General features: G+C 39.5%; 1 protein-coding gene across 6 annotated transcripts in view; it reads right to left on the reverse strand.

The window, feature by feature from the left end:
* plekhg4 (pleckstrin homology domain containing, family G (with RhoGef domain) member 4) overlaps positions 1-14,506 on the reverse strand; it is a 120,560-nt gene that overhangs the window by 51,740 nt on the left and 54,314 nt on the right. For all 6 annotated transcript variants that reach the window (XM_055648519.1, XM_055648518.1, XM_055648515.1 and 3 more), the window contains 5 exons: positions 14,345-14,461; positions 11,064-11,162; positions 9,587-9,735; positions 8,295-8,433; positions 3,791-3,913 (listed from right to left, as the gene is read on the reverse strand). In XM_055648519.1, the coding sequence (XP_055504494.1) occupies positions 3,791-3,913; positions 8,295-8,433; positions 9,587-9,735; positions 11,064-11,162; positions 14,345-14,461 (627 nt within the window). The remainder of the gene's footprint in view (positions 1-3,790; positions 3,914-8,294; positions 8,434-9,586; positions 9,736-11,063; positions 11,163-14,344; positions 14,462-14,506) is intronic.

Raw genomic sequence — 14,506 nt, forward strand, 5'->3', positions numbered from 1 at the left:
TTCTAACTCAAATGTGTCAATTTTCCACTTTCCAGTAACGTTGCAAGATTTAAGTCTTGAGATTTCTATTCTGCACCTGAAGTGAATCAGTGACAAACTCATTAGGGAGAACTTCTTCCTCCAGAGGACATGCTGCTCAATTCTTTCCAACCCACTGAAGATAAACAAAAAAATGCTGGAGTAACTCAGCGGGCCAGGCAGCATCTCTGGATAGAAGGAATGGGTAATGTTTCGGGTCGAGACCCTTCCTAAGGCCTGAAACTTCACCCATTCCTTCTCCAGAGATGCTGCCTGTCCCGCTGAGTTACTCCAGCATTTTGTTGTCTATCTTCGGTGTAAACCAGCATCTACAGTTCCTTCCTACATCTTTCTATCCCATATTCGATGGTAGAGATTTATATAGAAAATCCTTTGTGGTTCTGCATTCCAAAGTTGTGTAACACGAAGCAACGAGATTGCCATGGTCACTTGCTATTAGACTATTAGATGACGTAATGCCAAAGCCCCATTCTGACATGATCAGACACGCTTTGTCAAATTGTAAAGCTAAGGAAGAAGCATTGCCTTCTGTCAAGGAAATTAAGAGTTTTTACATGCATCTTACATCATGGTATTCAAAAAATGTTAATGTAAAACAATTCTTTGTCTTCTCTATTCTGCAGCCTGTGAATCTACATGCAAATGAATGAGGGCACCTATCCTACATTTTATCTAACCTACCTGAAGACCAGAGTATCACGTCCCTGTGTTATCAGAGAAGAAAAAGACTAATAAAGGGCTAAAACTTCTACGATTTACCCACTTACAGGTCGTTTCATTTTGTTCTAAAATTTTAGAGAATTTTAAAAGCAACCCTGTCTGTGCACAATGTTATTTTTACTTTGATCAGACAGTTCTTTTGAATTTATTAACTCATTTTAATTAACGGTAGTATTAATTAACGATTTACCATGCCAAGAGGTTCAAGTGTAAATTACTACCAAATCTGATTAACAGCAATATCCTGAAGCAACAAAGAGATCATCCAGTACAATTAAGAAACATTTACATAATAGATGTGTCATGTGGCACAGTATGAGCCGAGCTGGGGGGGGGGGGGGGGATTGCTGCTGCGAAAAAAGGGGTGGGGAGGGGGAAATGAGATAATGGGCTGTTATGTCACCAGAATAACGTTAATGTAGAATCAATCAAAAGTATGTAACTAGCTGATTCAACTATCACTTTGAAAGCGTAAGAAATCTTACAGGATTTTATTTTCATTATGGTAGCAATTAAAGTAAACAAAAAAATGTTCCGTGAATGAATAAATGCATCAAGCACACCCAGTCAGAATATGGTTTATAGTATTTTTAAATCATTTCCTCAATGAACAAATAAACCATAATGTAGGTTATTATTTGAGGATGGAACTTTCGAGGATGTAACTAGTAGAGTGGATATGTTATATCTGGACTTTCAGAAGGCTTTCGACAAGGTCCCACATAAGAGATTAGTATACAAACTTAAAGCACACGGTATTGGGGGTTCAGTATTGATGTGGATAGAGAACTGGCTGGCAAACAGGAAGCAAAGAGTAGGAGTAAACGGGTCCTTTTCACAATGGCAGGTAGTGACTAGTGGGGTACCGCAAGGCTCAGTGCTGGGACCCCAGCTATTTACAATATATATTAATGATTTGGACGAGGGAATTGAATGCATCATCTCCAAGTTTGCGGATGACACGAAGCTGGGGGGCAGTGTTTGCTGTGAGGAGGATGCCAAGAGGCTGCAAGGTGACTTGGATAGGCTGGGTGAGTGGGCAAATGCATGGCAGATGCAGTATAATGTGGATAAATGTGAGGTTATCCACTTTGGTGGCAAAAACAGGAAAGTAGATTATTATCTGAATGGTGGCCGATTAGGAAAAGAGGAGATGCAACAAGACCTGGGTCATGGTACACCAGTCATTGAAAGTAGGCATGCAGGTGCAGCAGGCAGTGAAGAAAGCGAATGGTATGTTAGCATTCATAGCAAAAGGATTTGAGTATAAGAGCAGGGAGGTTCTACTGCAGTTGTACAGGGTCTTGGTGAGACCACACCTGGACTATTACGTACAGTTTTGGTCTCCTAATCTGAGGAAAGACATTCTTGCCGTAGAGGGAGTACAGAGAAGGTTCACCAGACTGATTACTGGGATGTCAGGAGTTTCATATGAAGAAAGACTGGATAGACTCGGCTTGTACTCGCTAGAATTTAGAAGATTGAGGGGGGATCTTATAGAAACTTACAAAATTCTTAAGGGGTTGGGCAGGCTAGATGCAGGAAGATTGTTCCCGGTGTTGGGGAAGTCCAGAACAAGGGGTCACAGTTTAAGGATAAGGGGGAAATCTTTTAGGAGACGAGAAAAACATTTTTCACACAGAGAGTGGTGAATCTCTGGAATTCTCCGCCACAGAAGGTAGTTGAGGCCAGTTCATTGGCTATATTTAAGAGGGAGTTAGATGTGGCCCTTGTGGCTAAAGGGATCAGGGGGTATGGAGAGAAGGCAGGTACAGGATACTGAGCTGGATGATCAGCCATGATCATATTGAATGGCGGTGCAGGCTCGAAGGGCCGAATGGCCTACTCCTGCACCTATTTTCTATGTTTCTAATCAATTCACCTCTATCCCCTTATGGACATTGAACTTAGTTAAGGAACTCTCAATGCTGAGAACTATATTCTGCAATCTGTGCCTTCCCCGTTGCTCTATCTATTATACTTGAGTTTGACTTGATTGTATTTATGTATGGTATATCTGATCTGTTTGGATAGCATGCAAAACAAAGCATATAACCTATGTTACAACAATAAACCTAAACCTAAAGTCTTTCAAACTGGTAATTATCTACAAATACATGTATAACAACCTTTAAAAGAATAAAATGCAAATTTGCCACTTAGTTGCAAGATGGGCAGATCTTTCAAATTTTCAAATATAAAGCAAGCTTTTAAATCTAAATTAACAAACCAATTATTTCTATTTTGCATTAAATTTGGTAGGCTACCATTTATAACAGAAGACACACAAAAATGCTGGAGAAACTCAGCGGGTGAGGCAGCATCTATGGAGCGAAGAAAATAGGCGACGTTTCGGGTTGAGACCCTTCTTCAGATTTATAACAGAAGAATCTGTTACACCTGTCAGTGACACTGAGATACCATAAGTAATTTGTATGTATTTGATTGTTCCCTTATACGTGCACCATGATTAATGTATCAGACTGAGGTCAATATATTTTCTTTAATGTTACGGGTAAGTTAAAACCCTGTAAAAATAATAAATTAGTTAATTGACATCCTTAATTTGTTCAATCCAAAATTTCATAGGATGGCATAGGAGTGCAGCGGTCAGTTGGAGCTGTGTGGCAGCAGCACTCTGGATCAATTCTATTCTCTGATGTTATCCATGTGTAGTGTGCATGCTTTCACTGTGACAATGTGAGTTTCATGCCACAGTCCAAAAATATGCTGTAGGCTGACTGGCTACTGTGAATTGCACCGGATGCAGTCAGAATCGAGGACATTTGATGGATATGTGAGAGGCAATAGGTTACAATGCGGATGTATGGGATGGGACTGATGGGAATGCACCGAGCCAGCATTGACTTGATAAGCTAAATAGCATCCTTCTGTGTCATATGAAAATATGAGTCATTTTACCGATACCAATAAATAAATTTAACCAATACTTCCTTATCCTGAGAAACAAGTCAAACAGGAGGTGAATTTCACATAACTAAATTAGCCTACCAAAATAATTTACATGTACCTGAGAAATATTGTAAAAGCTCTTGAACTCTTCCTGTGTAGTTTGCAATTGATCCAGCGAATCCTCCAATTGATTCCTCCTCTCCAGTTGCTTCTCTCCAACCTGCTCGATCCAGCTACTCACCTGACAATAAAGGATTGGAGGTTTACAGAAGCTTCAACACATGTATGCAAATATATCTATATTCAATGAGCACGATAAATACAAAAGACAATAAAATTCAGTCCTGAAAATTTTCAACTGATAAAATATAAGCAGGAACGTAGGATGTTAAATCAAATTTATTATCTATATCATATTTTATTCTGAAACAAAAATGAGTTCAGCTGGTGCAGTGCAAATATTAAGTTGGGTGTTGTTAGTGTTTTACCAAATATAGGATAGTATAAAATAACTAATGTTATATATTCAGAAAGGCTGATTACTTTCAAAACAAATAGTTTGGACACTGACATGAAGGGTGGTTTCCAGCAGTAATTTGACAGTCCAATACAAGGCAGTAAATGGATTAGAAAATATAAATTCAGAACAAAAGACCAAGAAAACGAAGGAGACACAAGTTGACAATAGTACTAGACAAATATAGAACTAAAGGAAGTCCTCACTCAGAAAAGAACCAGTAAATTCAATAGATACAATAGTGAACTGAGAAATGGTAAATTACAAATCAATTAAATATTGAAATAGACTGACTTGAGTCGTTCTTGAAATAACTCTCTTCCCTGTTGTGCTTCATTTAGAAATCATGTACCAGTGGGTGATAAAATATGTAATCCAGCATTAAAATAACAAAATAAGACACAAAATGCTGGAGTAACTCAGCGGGACAGGCAGCATCTCTGGAGTGAAGGAATGCATGACGTTTCGGGTCAAGACCCTTCTTCACACTTAACACTTGCAGGTGTAATGGTGGATGAAAAGTTAAAAAGCTAGGCAGCTCCACATTCAAAATGCAGTTAATAAAGATTTGAGATGGATGGATACAGAAACAATCAGGACTAGAAAGAGATAAAACTATAATAGTGAAGAAGTTCATACATTCAAGTTGGACAGTACATAAAGCTTAGAAGGAGCAGAATTTACAGAGACTTGAGGAAAAACCATATTGGACCATGCATTGGGAAATGGGCCTGGCCAGGTGACTGGTATTTTAGTGGAAGAACATTTTAGGAGAACTCCACAAATGTTAAGAAAGTTATATGGAAAAGTCTGGACCTTGGGGCTGATTACAGCATTATTAGGCATGAGGTGGGAGGGGCAAAGTGAGAGCAGTTGTTATTGAAGGTACACAAAAATGCTGGAGAAACTCAGCGGGTGCAGCAGCATCTATGGAGCAAAGGAAATAGGCGACGTTTCGGGCCGGAACCCTTCTTCAGACTGATGGGGGGGTGGGGGGGAGGAAGGAAAATGGGGGAAAATGGGGGGGGGGGGGGGGGGGGGGGGGGGGGGGGATGGGGGGGAGACAGCTCGAGGGTTAAGGAAGGGGAGGAGACAGCAAGGGCTAGCAAAATTGGGAGAATTCAACGTTCATGCAAGCAACCCAGGTGGAATATGAGGTGCTGTTCCTCCAATTTCCGGTGTTGCTCACTCTGGCAATGGAGGAGACCCAGGACAGAGAGGTCGGATTGGGAATGGGAGGGGGAGTTGAAGTGCTGAGCCACCAGGAGTTCAGGTAGGTTATTGCGGACTGAGCGGAGGTGTTCGGCGAAACGATCGCCCAACCTCCGCTTAGAGCTGAAGGGACAGGTGTTGCATTTCTCGCGGTTGCAACGGAAAGTGCCCGGGGAGGGGGTGGTACGGGAGGGAAGGGAAGAATTGACAAGGGAGTTGCGAAGTGAGCGGTCTTTGCGGAAGGCAGACATAGGGGGAGATGGGAAGATGTGGCGAGTGGTGGGGTCACGTTGGAGGTGGCAGAAATGGCGGAGGATTATGTGTTGTATTTGTCGGCTGGTGGGGTGAAATGTGAGTACTAGGAGGACTCTGCCCTTGTTGCGAGTGCGGGGATGGGGAGAGAGAGCAGTGTTGCGGGGTATGGATGAGACCCTGGTGCGAGCCTCATCTATGGTGGCGGAGGGGAATCCCCGTTCCCTGAAGAACGAGGACATTTCCGATGCCCTGGTATGGAATGTCTCATCCTGGGAACAGATGCGGCGTAGTCGGAGGAATTGGGAGTAGGGGATAGAGTCTTTACAGGGGGCAGGGTGGGAAGACGTGTAATGCAGATAGCCATGTGAGTCAGTTGGTTTGTAGTGTATGTCGGTCAGAAGTCTGTCCCCTGCGATGGAGAGGTCAAGGAATGATAGGGAAGTGTCGGAAATGGTCCAGGTGTATTAAAGTGCCGGATGGAAGTTGGTGGTGAAGTGGATGAAGTCAGTCAGTTGTGTGTAGGTGCAGGAGGTGGCCCCAAAGCAGTCGTCAATGTAACGGAGGTAGAGGTCATGGATGGGGCCCTGGTACGTATTGAACAAGGATTGTTCAACATACCGAACAAAGAGGCAGGCGTAGCTGGGGCCCATGCGTGTGCCCATAGCTACGCCTTGTGTTTGGAGGAAATGGGAGGAGTCAAATGTAAAGTTGTTAAGGGTGAGGACCAACTCCGCTAGGCGGAGGAGAGTGTCAGTGGCTGGGTATAGGTTGCAATAGGTATTGAGCAACACCAGAACAGATGCGGCGTAGGCGGAGGAATTGCAGTTGTTATTGGGCAAGTCCACATCTAATATGAGGGAGTCATTTAAATGCAAGCTGAATAGAGTTCAGGACCAGCATGTTCAGGTAAGAAGGAAGGATATGGATGGCAAGATAAGGGCAATTTGGTTGACTAAAGAGGTTGTAAATTTGGTCCAAAAGAAAAGGAAGCCTATGTGAGGTTGAGAAAAAATAAATTGCACTGGATCTTTGAAGAATATAAGGCAAGCAGTAAAGAACTCAAATGGGCAATTTGAAGGGCCAAAAGGGGCCTTGAATTAAGATTGGCAAGTCAAATTAACGGAAATTCTAAGGCAATTTATATGTGCATTAAAAACAATAGGGTAACCAGGGAAAAGGTAGGACTGATAAAGGATAAATGAGGAGATTTATAGTTGTAGTCAGAGGATACAGGCAAGGTACTAAACAAGTACTTTGCATCTGTATTTACCAAGTAGAAGAAGATGCAGTAGTGAGATCAGCATGGGGAATACCAATATGTTAGGGCAGTTTGAGATCAAGGGGATAGCATTGGGGTTCCTGAAGAGCATTAAGATGGATAAATCGCCGACTCCTGATGGGATCTATCTCAGGTTATTGAAAGAGGCAAGCAAAGTGATTGCAGGTCAAGGGCCAAGTTATTGTCACATGTCCCAGATAGGACAATGGAATTCTTGCAGCACAACAGAATATATAAACATAGTACATAACAGGAGAAAGAAAATTCAGTGTGAATATATACACATGCACACATACTCAATAAATAAACAAATATAGTGCAATAATAATAATAGTCTGTTGTAGTTCAGAGCTTATTTGTTGTCGTGTTCCCTGATGGCAGTAGGGAATAGTAGGCTGCATATGTAGGCTGCATTGATGATCTTTGCTGTTCCTGTGCTTAGGAAGACATGGAGAGGTAATCTAGGAAAGTATAGGCTGGTTAGCCTACATGAGCGGCAGTTAGCTATTGGAGAAGATTATTTGGGATAGGATTTACTCGCATTAAGGGGACAATGGGCTAATTAGGGACAGTCAGCAAGGCTTTGTCCACATTAGATCATGTCTTATGAGCACAATTGAATTTCTTGAGGAGGTGACAAAAGTAATCAATGAGGGTAGGGGATGTTGTCTACATGCATGCCAGGCTGTCCAGACTTTCCAAAGATTAAGATGCATGGGATGTTCTAGTGTATTAATCATAAACAAGGAGCTATTATCCTAAAAGTTTGAGCAAGGCAACTAAGAAGCACAATAGGCATACATTTTTCCACAAACTATAATAGAAATATTTAACTTGTTTCACCAAAGGACTGCTGGTACAATTGTAGTACTGTGGCAATGATAGGTTTTTAATAGGTAGGGTTATGATTAAAATATAGATAAATAAAGTTGTTTAGATTAGACTGTAACCAAATATACGTCCTCCCCAGTTTACAAGGGCTCAATTTATGTACAGTTCATCCAAATGAGCATTTGGGAGACCAGTGGGATGGATTTGCCAGCTGTTTCAAGACTGCAGGCATCTTCTGCTGGGTGGGAATTCGGTTCGAGGTTGCATTTTCGACTTGAGAAATGTTCAAATTGCAAACCGATCAGAGGAATGGAACCCCAACATTACTTGTGGGATCTGCAAGTACAGCAGGTTTCATGAGCTAAATGTGCTAGTCCATTTCATAACATTACTAGTTCATTATGCAAAACAATTCATGAATTTAAGTCTTTGCCTAGGTATTTCAACTTCAATATAACAAGTCTCCGATGTGAAGCTATGGTGAATTCACATGAATTACCGTTCTTAAACTTGGTTCTTGAATCTTACCTCCTTAAACTCTCCTTCATATTTTTTAAACTCTGTCAGAAACTCTAGCTCCTGAATGCGTTTATTAGATAACATAACCAGCTGATGAATTCCCTCATCCACTTTGTTATACAATTCTGTTACAGATTCAATCGTATCTCTGTAAGAAAATAATAATGATCAGCATCAGTTGATTTCCACCAGGACAAAACTTGTTTCACTTTTTTTTATTTCTTTCACTCTTGTTACTCTGCTTATCTTGCATTACTTCCTTTATAACAATGTTAATTTAATAAACAATGTTCACTTGTTCATTCTTGAAATTCACCACTTCCCACAAGCTTTGTGTCATTTTTGGATTTATTAAAATGTGCTTTTACTTGGGGAAGAAATAAAATTACATGGTCAAATGCACTGGATTGATTAAACATAACATGAGGATACATGTAGTTAATAATGCTCTGAGCAGATGCAGCCCTCTCTTTAATCAGATTGTACTACGTAAGAAGTCAGAAGAGAAAATAATTAAAAAAAATATGGACAATGAAACATTCTTGTTACTTTGCTCCATTTCAACTACTGGGATTACTTGTTGATTTGGTTTACCCAAATATTTTTATCACTGAAATTTTGCTAAAGTTGAATATTGAAATTATAATTGGTGCATCAATTACATTAAACAAATAATTTAATAATCTCTTCTTAAAGGGAAACAATTCACATGTAGCACCGAAAGAGGGCAGCAGATTTTTCCTCATTGAATCTTGCTACTGTATATTTAGAAGAAACTCAAAAGCAATGCTCATACTTGTTTGGTAACTTTTAGTCGTAGTGATTTGCTAATTACAGCACAATTTACTGAAGTATACTATTTAGTGGTAATACACACAGCCAAAATATGGTAGAAAATCTAAACAGCAAACCATTTTAAAAAACTGATATAAAGTGAAAAGCAAGAATGAATCAATTTAACTGTCACAATCTCCAGTCTACAAGTCACATATGAATCTCTGTATGGCATCTGCCTGCAATATCTCACTTAGGTTCCAGAATGTTCATTCATAGAAACATAGAAAATATGTGCAGGTGGAGGCCATTCGGCCCTTCGAGCCAAATGTTCCAGAACATGGTCCTTTCTGAGCACAGCACTTTACAGCCATGCATCTCCACCAATTTCAAATTATCTTTTATCTAATTTCTTTGTGGCTAAGGAGTATTTTTCCCCTTATGGACGCTGCACCTGTAGTAATTGTATTGAGGATCCCAAACTTTGTGTACACTTCATTTCTTTGTAGGAGAATCTTTAATGTTACCTGAACATTCCTGTTCCAGTGATATACAACTCCTCTTTTCTCAGTCGAGCAATGATCAATCCGCCTTCAAGCTGCAATTTAACCAAACTTGCATCTTCCAGTACATTCTTCATTAGTTGCTTATACTGCTGCAAAAAAACACTGGCCTCCTGTGAACAAAGTTAAATTATATTCCCAGGTCACTAAAGATTTATATTTGCAAAACACCCATCACTGTCAATATCATCACATCAACAAACCAGAATGCACTCGATATTCCAAAGTGTTCTCGCCAACGTCTTGTGCAATTACAACATGATATCCCAATTCATGTACTCATTATCCCTAATGATGAAGGCAAGAGTGCCATACACCTCCTTCACCAGCATATCTAGCCCCGTTTCCATTCCCAGATAACGTCTATTCAGTTGAATGTCTATCTCCTGTGATGGAGACTGTGAGATCAAAAGAGGGGAGGGAGGTGTCGGAGATGGTCCAAGTGAATTTGAGTAGGATGTAAAGTGGTGGTGAAATTAATGAAGTCCATGAGTTCTGCTTGGGTGCAGGAGGTAGCACCGATGCAGTCTTCAATATAACGGAGATAGAGTTCGGGGAGCGGGCCAGGTACGCCTGGGAGAGGGATTGTTCAACGTACCCAACAGAACCATCCGGAATCCCTCTACTAACACACTACTCCGCCTAGCGGAGCTGGTCCTCGCCCTTAACAACTTGTCCTTTGACTCCTCCCCACTTCCTCCACCCGCATGGGCCACAGCTATGCCTTCCTCTTTGTAGGAAATGATAAACAATCTCAAGTAACTCCAAGCCATCGCGGACAAAGTAGCCTCCTTGAGTAGATCCCCAGCCACCACCGTACACATTTATCACTTTGCCACTGACGCAGAGTGACAGAAGTGTGTACCATCTACAAAATGCACTGCAGTTACTTGCCAAGGAGACATCAACAGTATCTTCATTTTATCAGCTGTGCCACGAGGAAGGGCTTAAGGTGCGCATGAACTTCCCCTCTAAGTTGCAGGGCATGCCGACTTGAAAATTGATCACTATTTCTTCACTGTTGGTAGGTCTAAATCCTGGAACTCCTCACTCAACAGTATGGTGGACATACATTCATCAGAAAAACTATTGCAGTCCGGGGAAATGGCTTACCATTACCGTCTCAAGGCATAATAATAGTTGAATAATAAATACTGTCCTTGTCAGCAATGCTCAAATCACTCAAAATGAATAAATTATAAAACAGTTAGGCTAACTGCAGTTGAACAGTTTAATTAAATAATCTATTATTTAAAAGAACTGAAGCATTTAATGACTGAATAGAGCAAAATGCTCTATTTTATTTATCAATTTGGCATTCTCCAGCAGAGGTGGGAAGCCCTTGCAGGACTTTCTTTCTGCAAAACTGTGGTTACTGTACACAGGCTGCTGTAAATGAAAATTATTAAAATGCTTTAGAATATTAAATCTTAACAATTACCTCAGCAGTTTCTGGTAGTCTATTTGATCTCAAGCTCTCTATGTTGCTCTGGATAAAACTATTTGCACCTTTGCATCCCTGCATAAGCTGTTCCAGTTTCTGTAGTGACACAAATTTGTTGAAAATAATTAAAAACAATCTTTACACACAAAATATCTTTCAGACAACATATAGATGAAATCAATAGAATATTTCAGACATATTATCTATAATCTAGATCTAAATAAAGGCTATTATATTTGATAAATATTAATATTTCACTTTGCCATTAATATTACTTTTATATTCTTAATGGGTGAAACAAGTGTTGCAGATTTTTGTAAGCAGATTATTCACCTTATTTTTCATTTGATGGGGATAAGAAACAGAAAGAAGGCTTTTGAGAGAAAGGTACAGTATGCTTTTTACTTTATGTAGGTGGCAATGTCTCTTAGAAGTCATAGTGGGCCTTATTAGGATTGTATCTGTGTTTGTCTGCAATTTTCTTTCCAAACAAATAATCCACTGCTGAAAAACATATATGGAGTTGATTGAAGAAGAAGTGCACATCTCAACCAGTGGTTGAAATCATTCTACAAGCTTTCAAAAATTGCTGGAATGGTGAGAGTTGGTACTCCAATTTTTGGACACAGCTCTGCAGAACTTTGCAAATGGGTAGAGACGGCAAGAGGGCCTTCTCCTACTGATGGCAAGGAAACACACGTGAGAAGCATTAAAATATAATTGGAAGAAAGTCCAAACAAAGTTAACCATAGGAGCAAAAATCCTGGAACATGATCACAAAGTCACATAATGTTTAATGCACTCACACTCCACATCAAGAACATAGAACAGTCAGCCCAAAGTCCCACCCGAACATGATGCCAAATTAAACTTATCTCTTCTGCTTGCAATTGATCCATATTCCTCCATTCCCTGCATATCCATGTGCCTATCTAAACCGTTCTTAAATGCCCCGATGATATCTGCCTTCACTACCACTCTTGACAACGTGTTCCAAGCATCCACCACTGCGCAAAGTAATTTGCCCCGCACATTTCCTTTAAACTTTGCTCATCTCACCTTAAAGTTACGCGCTGTTGACTTTGAGATTTCCACCTTAGGGAAAAAAGTTGACTACCTACCCTATCTATGTCTCTCATAATTTTATGTACTTCTAAGGGGTCTTGGCTGGTTTTAGTTGAAAATCAGGGCTTTTGTTGAGCCAGAATCATATTCTCCTCAACATGGAAGTTGTAACTTGATAAATGTCAAGATTTGAGGTCAAAATCAGCACTGACTTTCAGCCTCATTCCTCAGCTTCTGTTGCAGAATATGGTGCCCAACATCAGAGCGTGACATTGGGACCTCATATTTTTCCAATGCAAATTCAAGTAAATCTGCAAACCTAAAACTCTCCTTACATCAATCACTAAAACACCAGTCATTGACAAACCTTTCCTGAATAGCAAGTTGGTGGATGCAGGGGTGGGCTTGTATTGGGAAACTTATTTTTCCATCAAGTGTTACTGTCCCTGTATATGTTTAACACATCTTGAGCCAGATTACTGTGCTCCAATTTGGCAATATTATGGTCACACCAGTGTCTTCTGAGGATGGCTGGTAATCACTCTGTCCACTCAGCATACTTAAAAGCACCATGCAATATAGATGGTGCCATTTTAACTAATATGTTGGTCAGCTCAATTCGGATTAAATACATAGGCTTCCCATTTCATGGAAGTCTGATAACTTAATTCTGGGCAGTGAAGGCATAGTTTACCATTAAGCATTGGAACTAAATCTTCTTAATTCAGTTCCTGGTTTGCATTTACTTATACATTTAGAGTAACAGATTTGTGAAGCAGTATATTTTATCATCAAGCCTGTATGGAAAAATTAATTAATCAAATATTCGACCAGTGATTCCTATTGGAGAACTGAACATACAAAATTCATATTCCCCTTGCAGTAAACATTTTAGGGACCATATAGCAATTTTCAATCAACTTCCACAAAAAACATCCTGGAAAGGACTGGTATAAATAAAGTAATGCAGAAACTGAGAAGTTGTCATGAGCAATTCACTGCTGGCCAGTAGGCTGTGCTCTGAACCAGACAAGAACATTATACACTCACTGGAGAATTCTGTGTTATGTCCTCGGGATGTAGACATTATTATGCCTTTAATATGAATAGATTGGAAGTGCTCCAAGAGTTTCAAATTATTATTGGTGATATAAAAAGAGTTTCTCAAAAGTCACTACATTAAAAAATATTCTTAAAACTTTTCATGAATTGTTAAAGTACATTATGGCTTGTTAACTTTTGACATTTTTCAGATCTTTAGAAGCATTATTAATGTTTAATGCCATCTACTTTTGGCTGTCCCTACATGATGCTCCCTAATATAAGAACGGAACTTGTAACACAGTGCTTTACCACAGAGAATACTGCCAGGTGTATTACTCGAATGACTTCGAAAGACAACAATGCCCGTCACTAATTGTTAAATCTGCCCCAATATTCAATCTGTATTATAAATCACTAGCATGCTGTTCTGTTCACATTTACAAAGATGACTAGATGAAACTTCCTCAGCGCAAATGCAAACATATGCTAAAATTTTTATGATTTAGTTGTTATCTCTTGCAATTTAAGAGATTACCTTGATAAATGTCTAATTGCACCAAGCAATGCACTATGATGAGCAGTTAATAGTTTAAATAAATGATGTCTGTCACTAACATGCATTTGAACACGTCAAATTATTTCCAGTAATAAAAAATAAAGAAAATTGCTCCATACATATCATGTTAATGGAGTAAGCAAAATGGCCAAATTCAGTATGCCTTTATTGTGCTCGAAAAGAGATTGCGCTTGCACCAATGGTATTTTCTCTTTTGATAATGCATAGTAGGCGGACATTGAAGCCTTCGGATATTCCACATTGGCCAGCCAACTTTCTTTTATCACACTATCTTGATCATTCAACTGCATTTATCATTGAAGATATGTCCATCTGCTACTGTCCACATTTGCTGAATTTAAGTATTACAAAACCTAAATTAATGGGAACAGTTTGAATTTATTTATAATTGTTGTTTGTTTTGATTTTAAAATGTATGCAATGCTTATTTATTTCTTCCTTCTTTTCTTGATGAGAATATGTCCTACTGCCAGCAATGACCAGATACCAAAACTGCAGACAAATTTTATTTGACATATTGTGGTCTTTTTTAATTTGATGATTGCATCCAGCATTTAATTTGCATCAAATAGTGTATTCAACTGACACTCACCAAGCGGAAGCACATCCAGTTACTGTGACAGTAGACAGAAGTTCCATCAAATTCTGGTGGCAGCTGATTGTTTTCTACATGTTTGTGTAATGACTTCAAAGCAGTAAGCAGTTCAAACTGTGCACAGAAAAGGAGGTTACATTTTACAGGAGTTTATTTAAA

The sequence above is a fragment of the Leucoraja erinacea genome, chromosome 17 (assembly GCF_028641065.1).
Source record: "Leucoraja erinacea ecotype New England chromosome 17, Leri_hhj_1, whole genome shotgun sequence".
Taxonomy (NCBI): Eukaryota; Metazoa; Chordata; class Chondrichthyes; order Rajiformes; family Rajidae; genus Leucoraja; species Leucoraja erinaceus.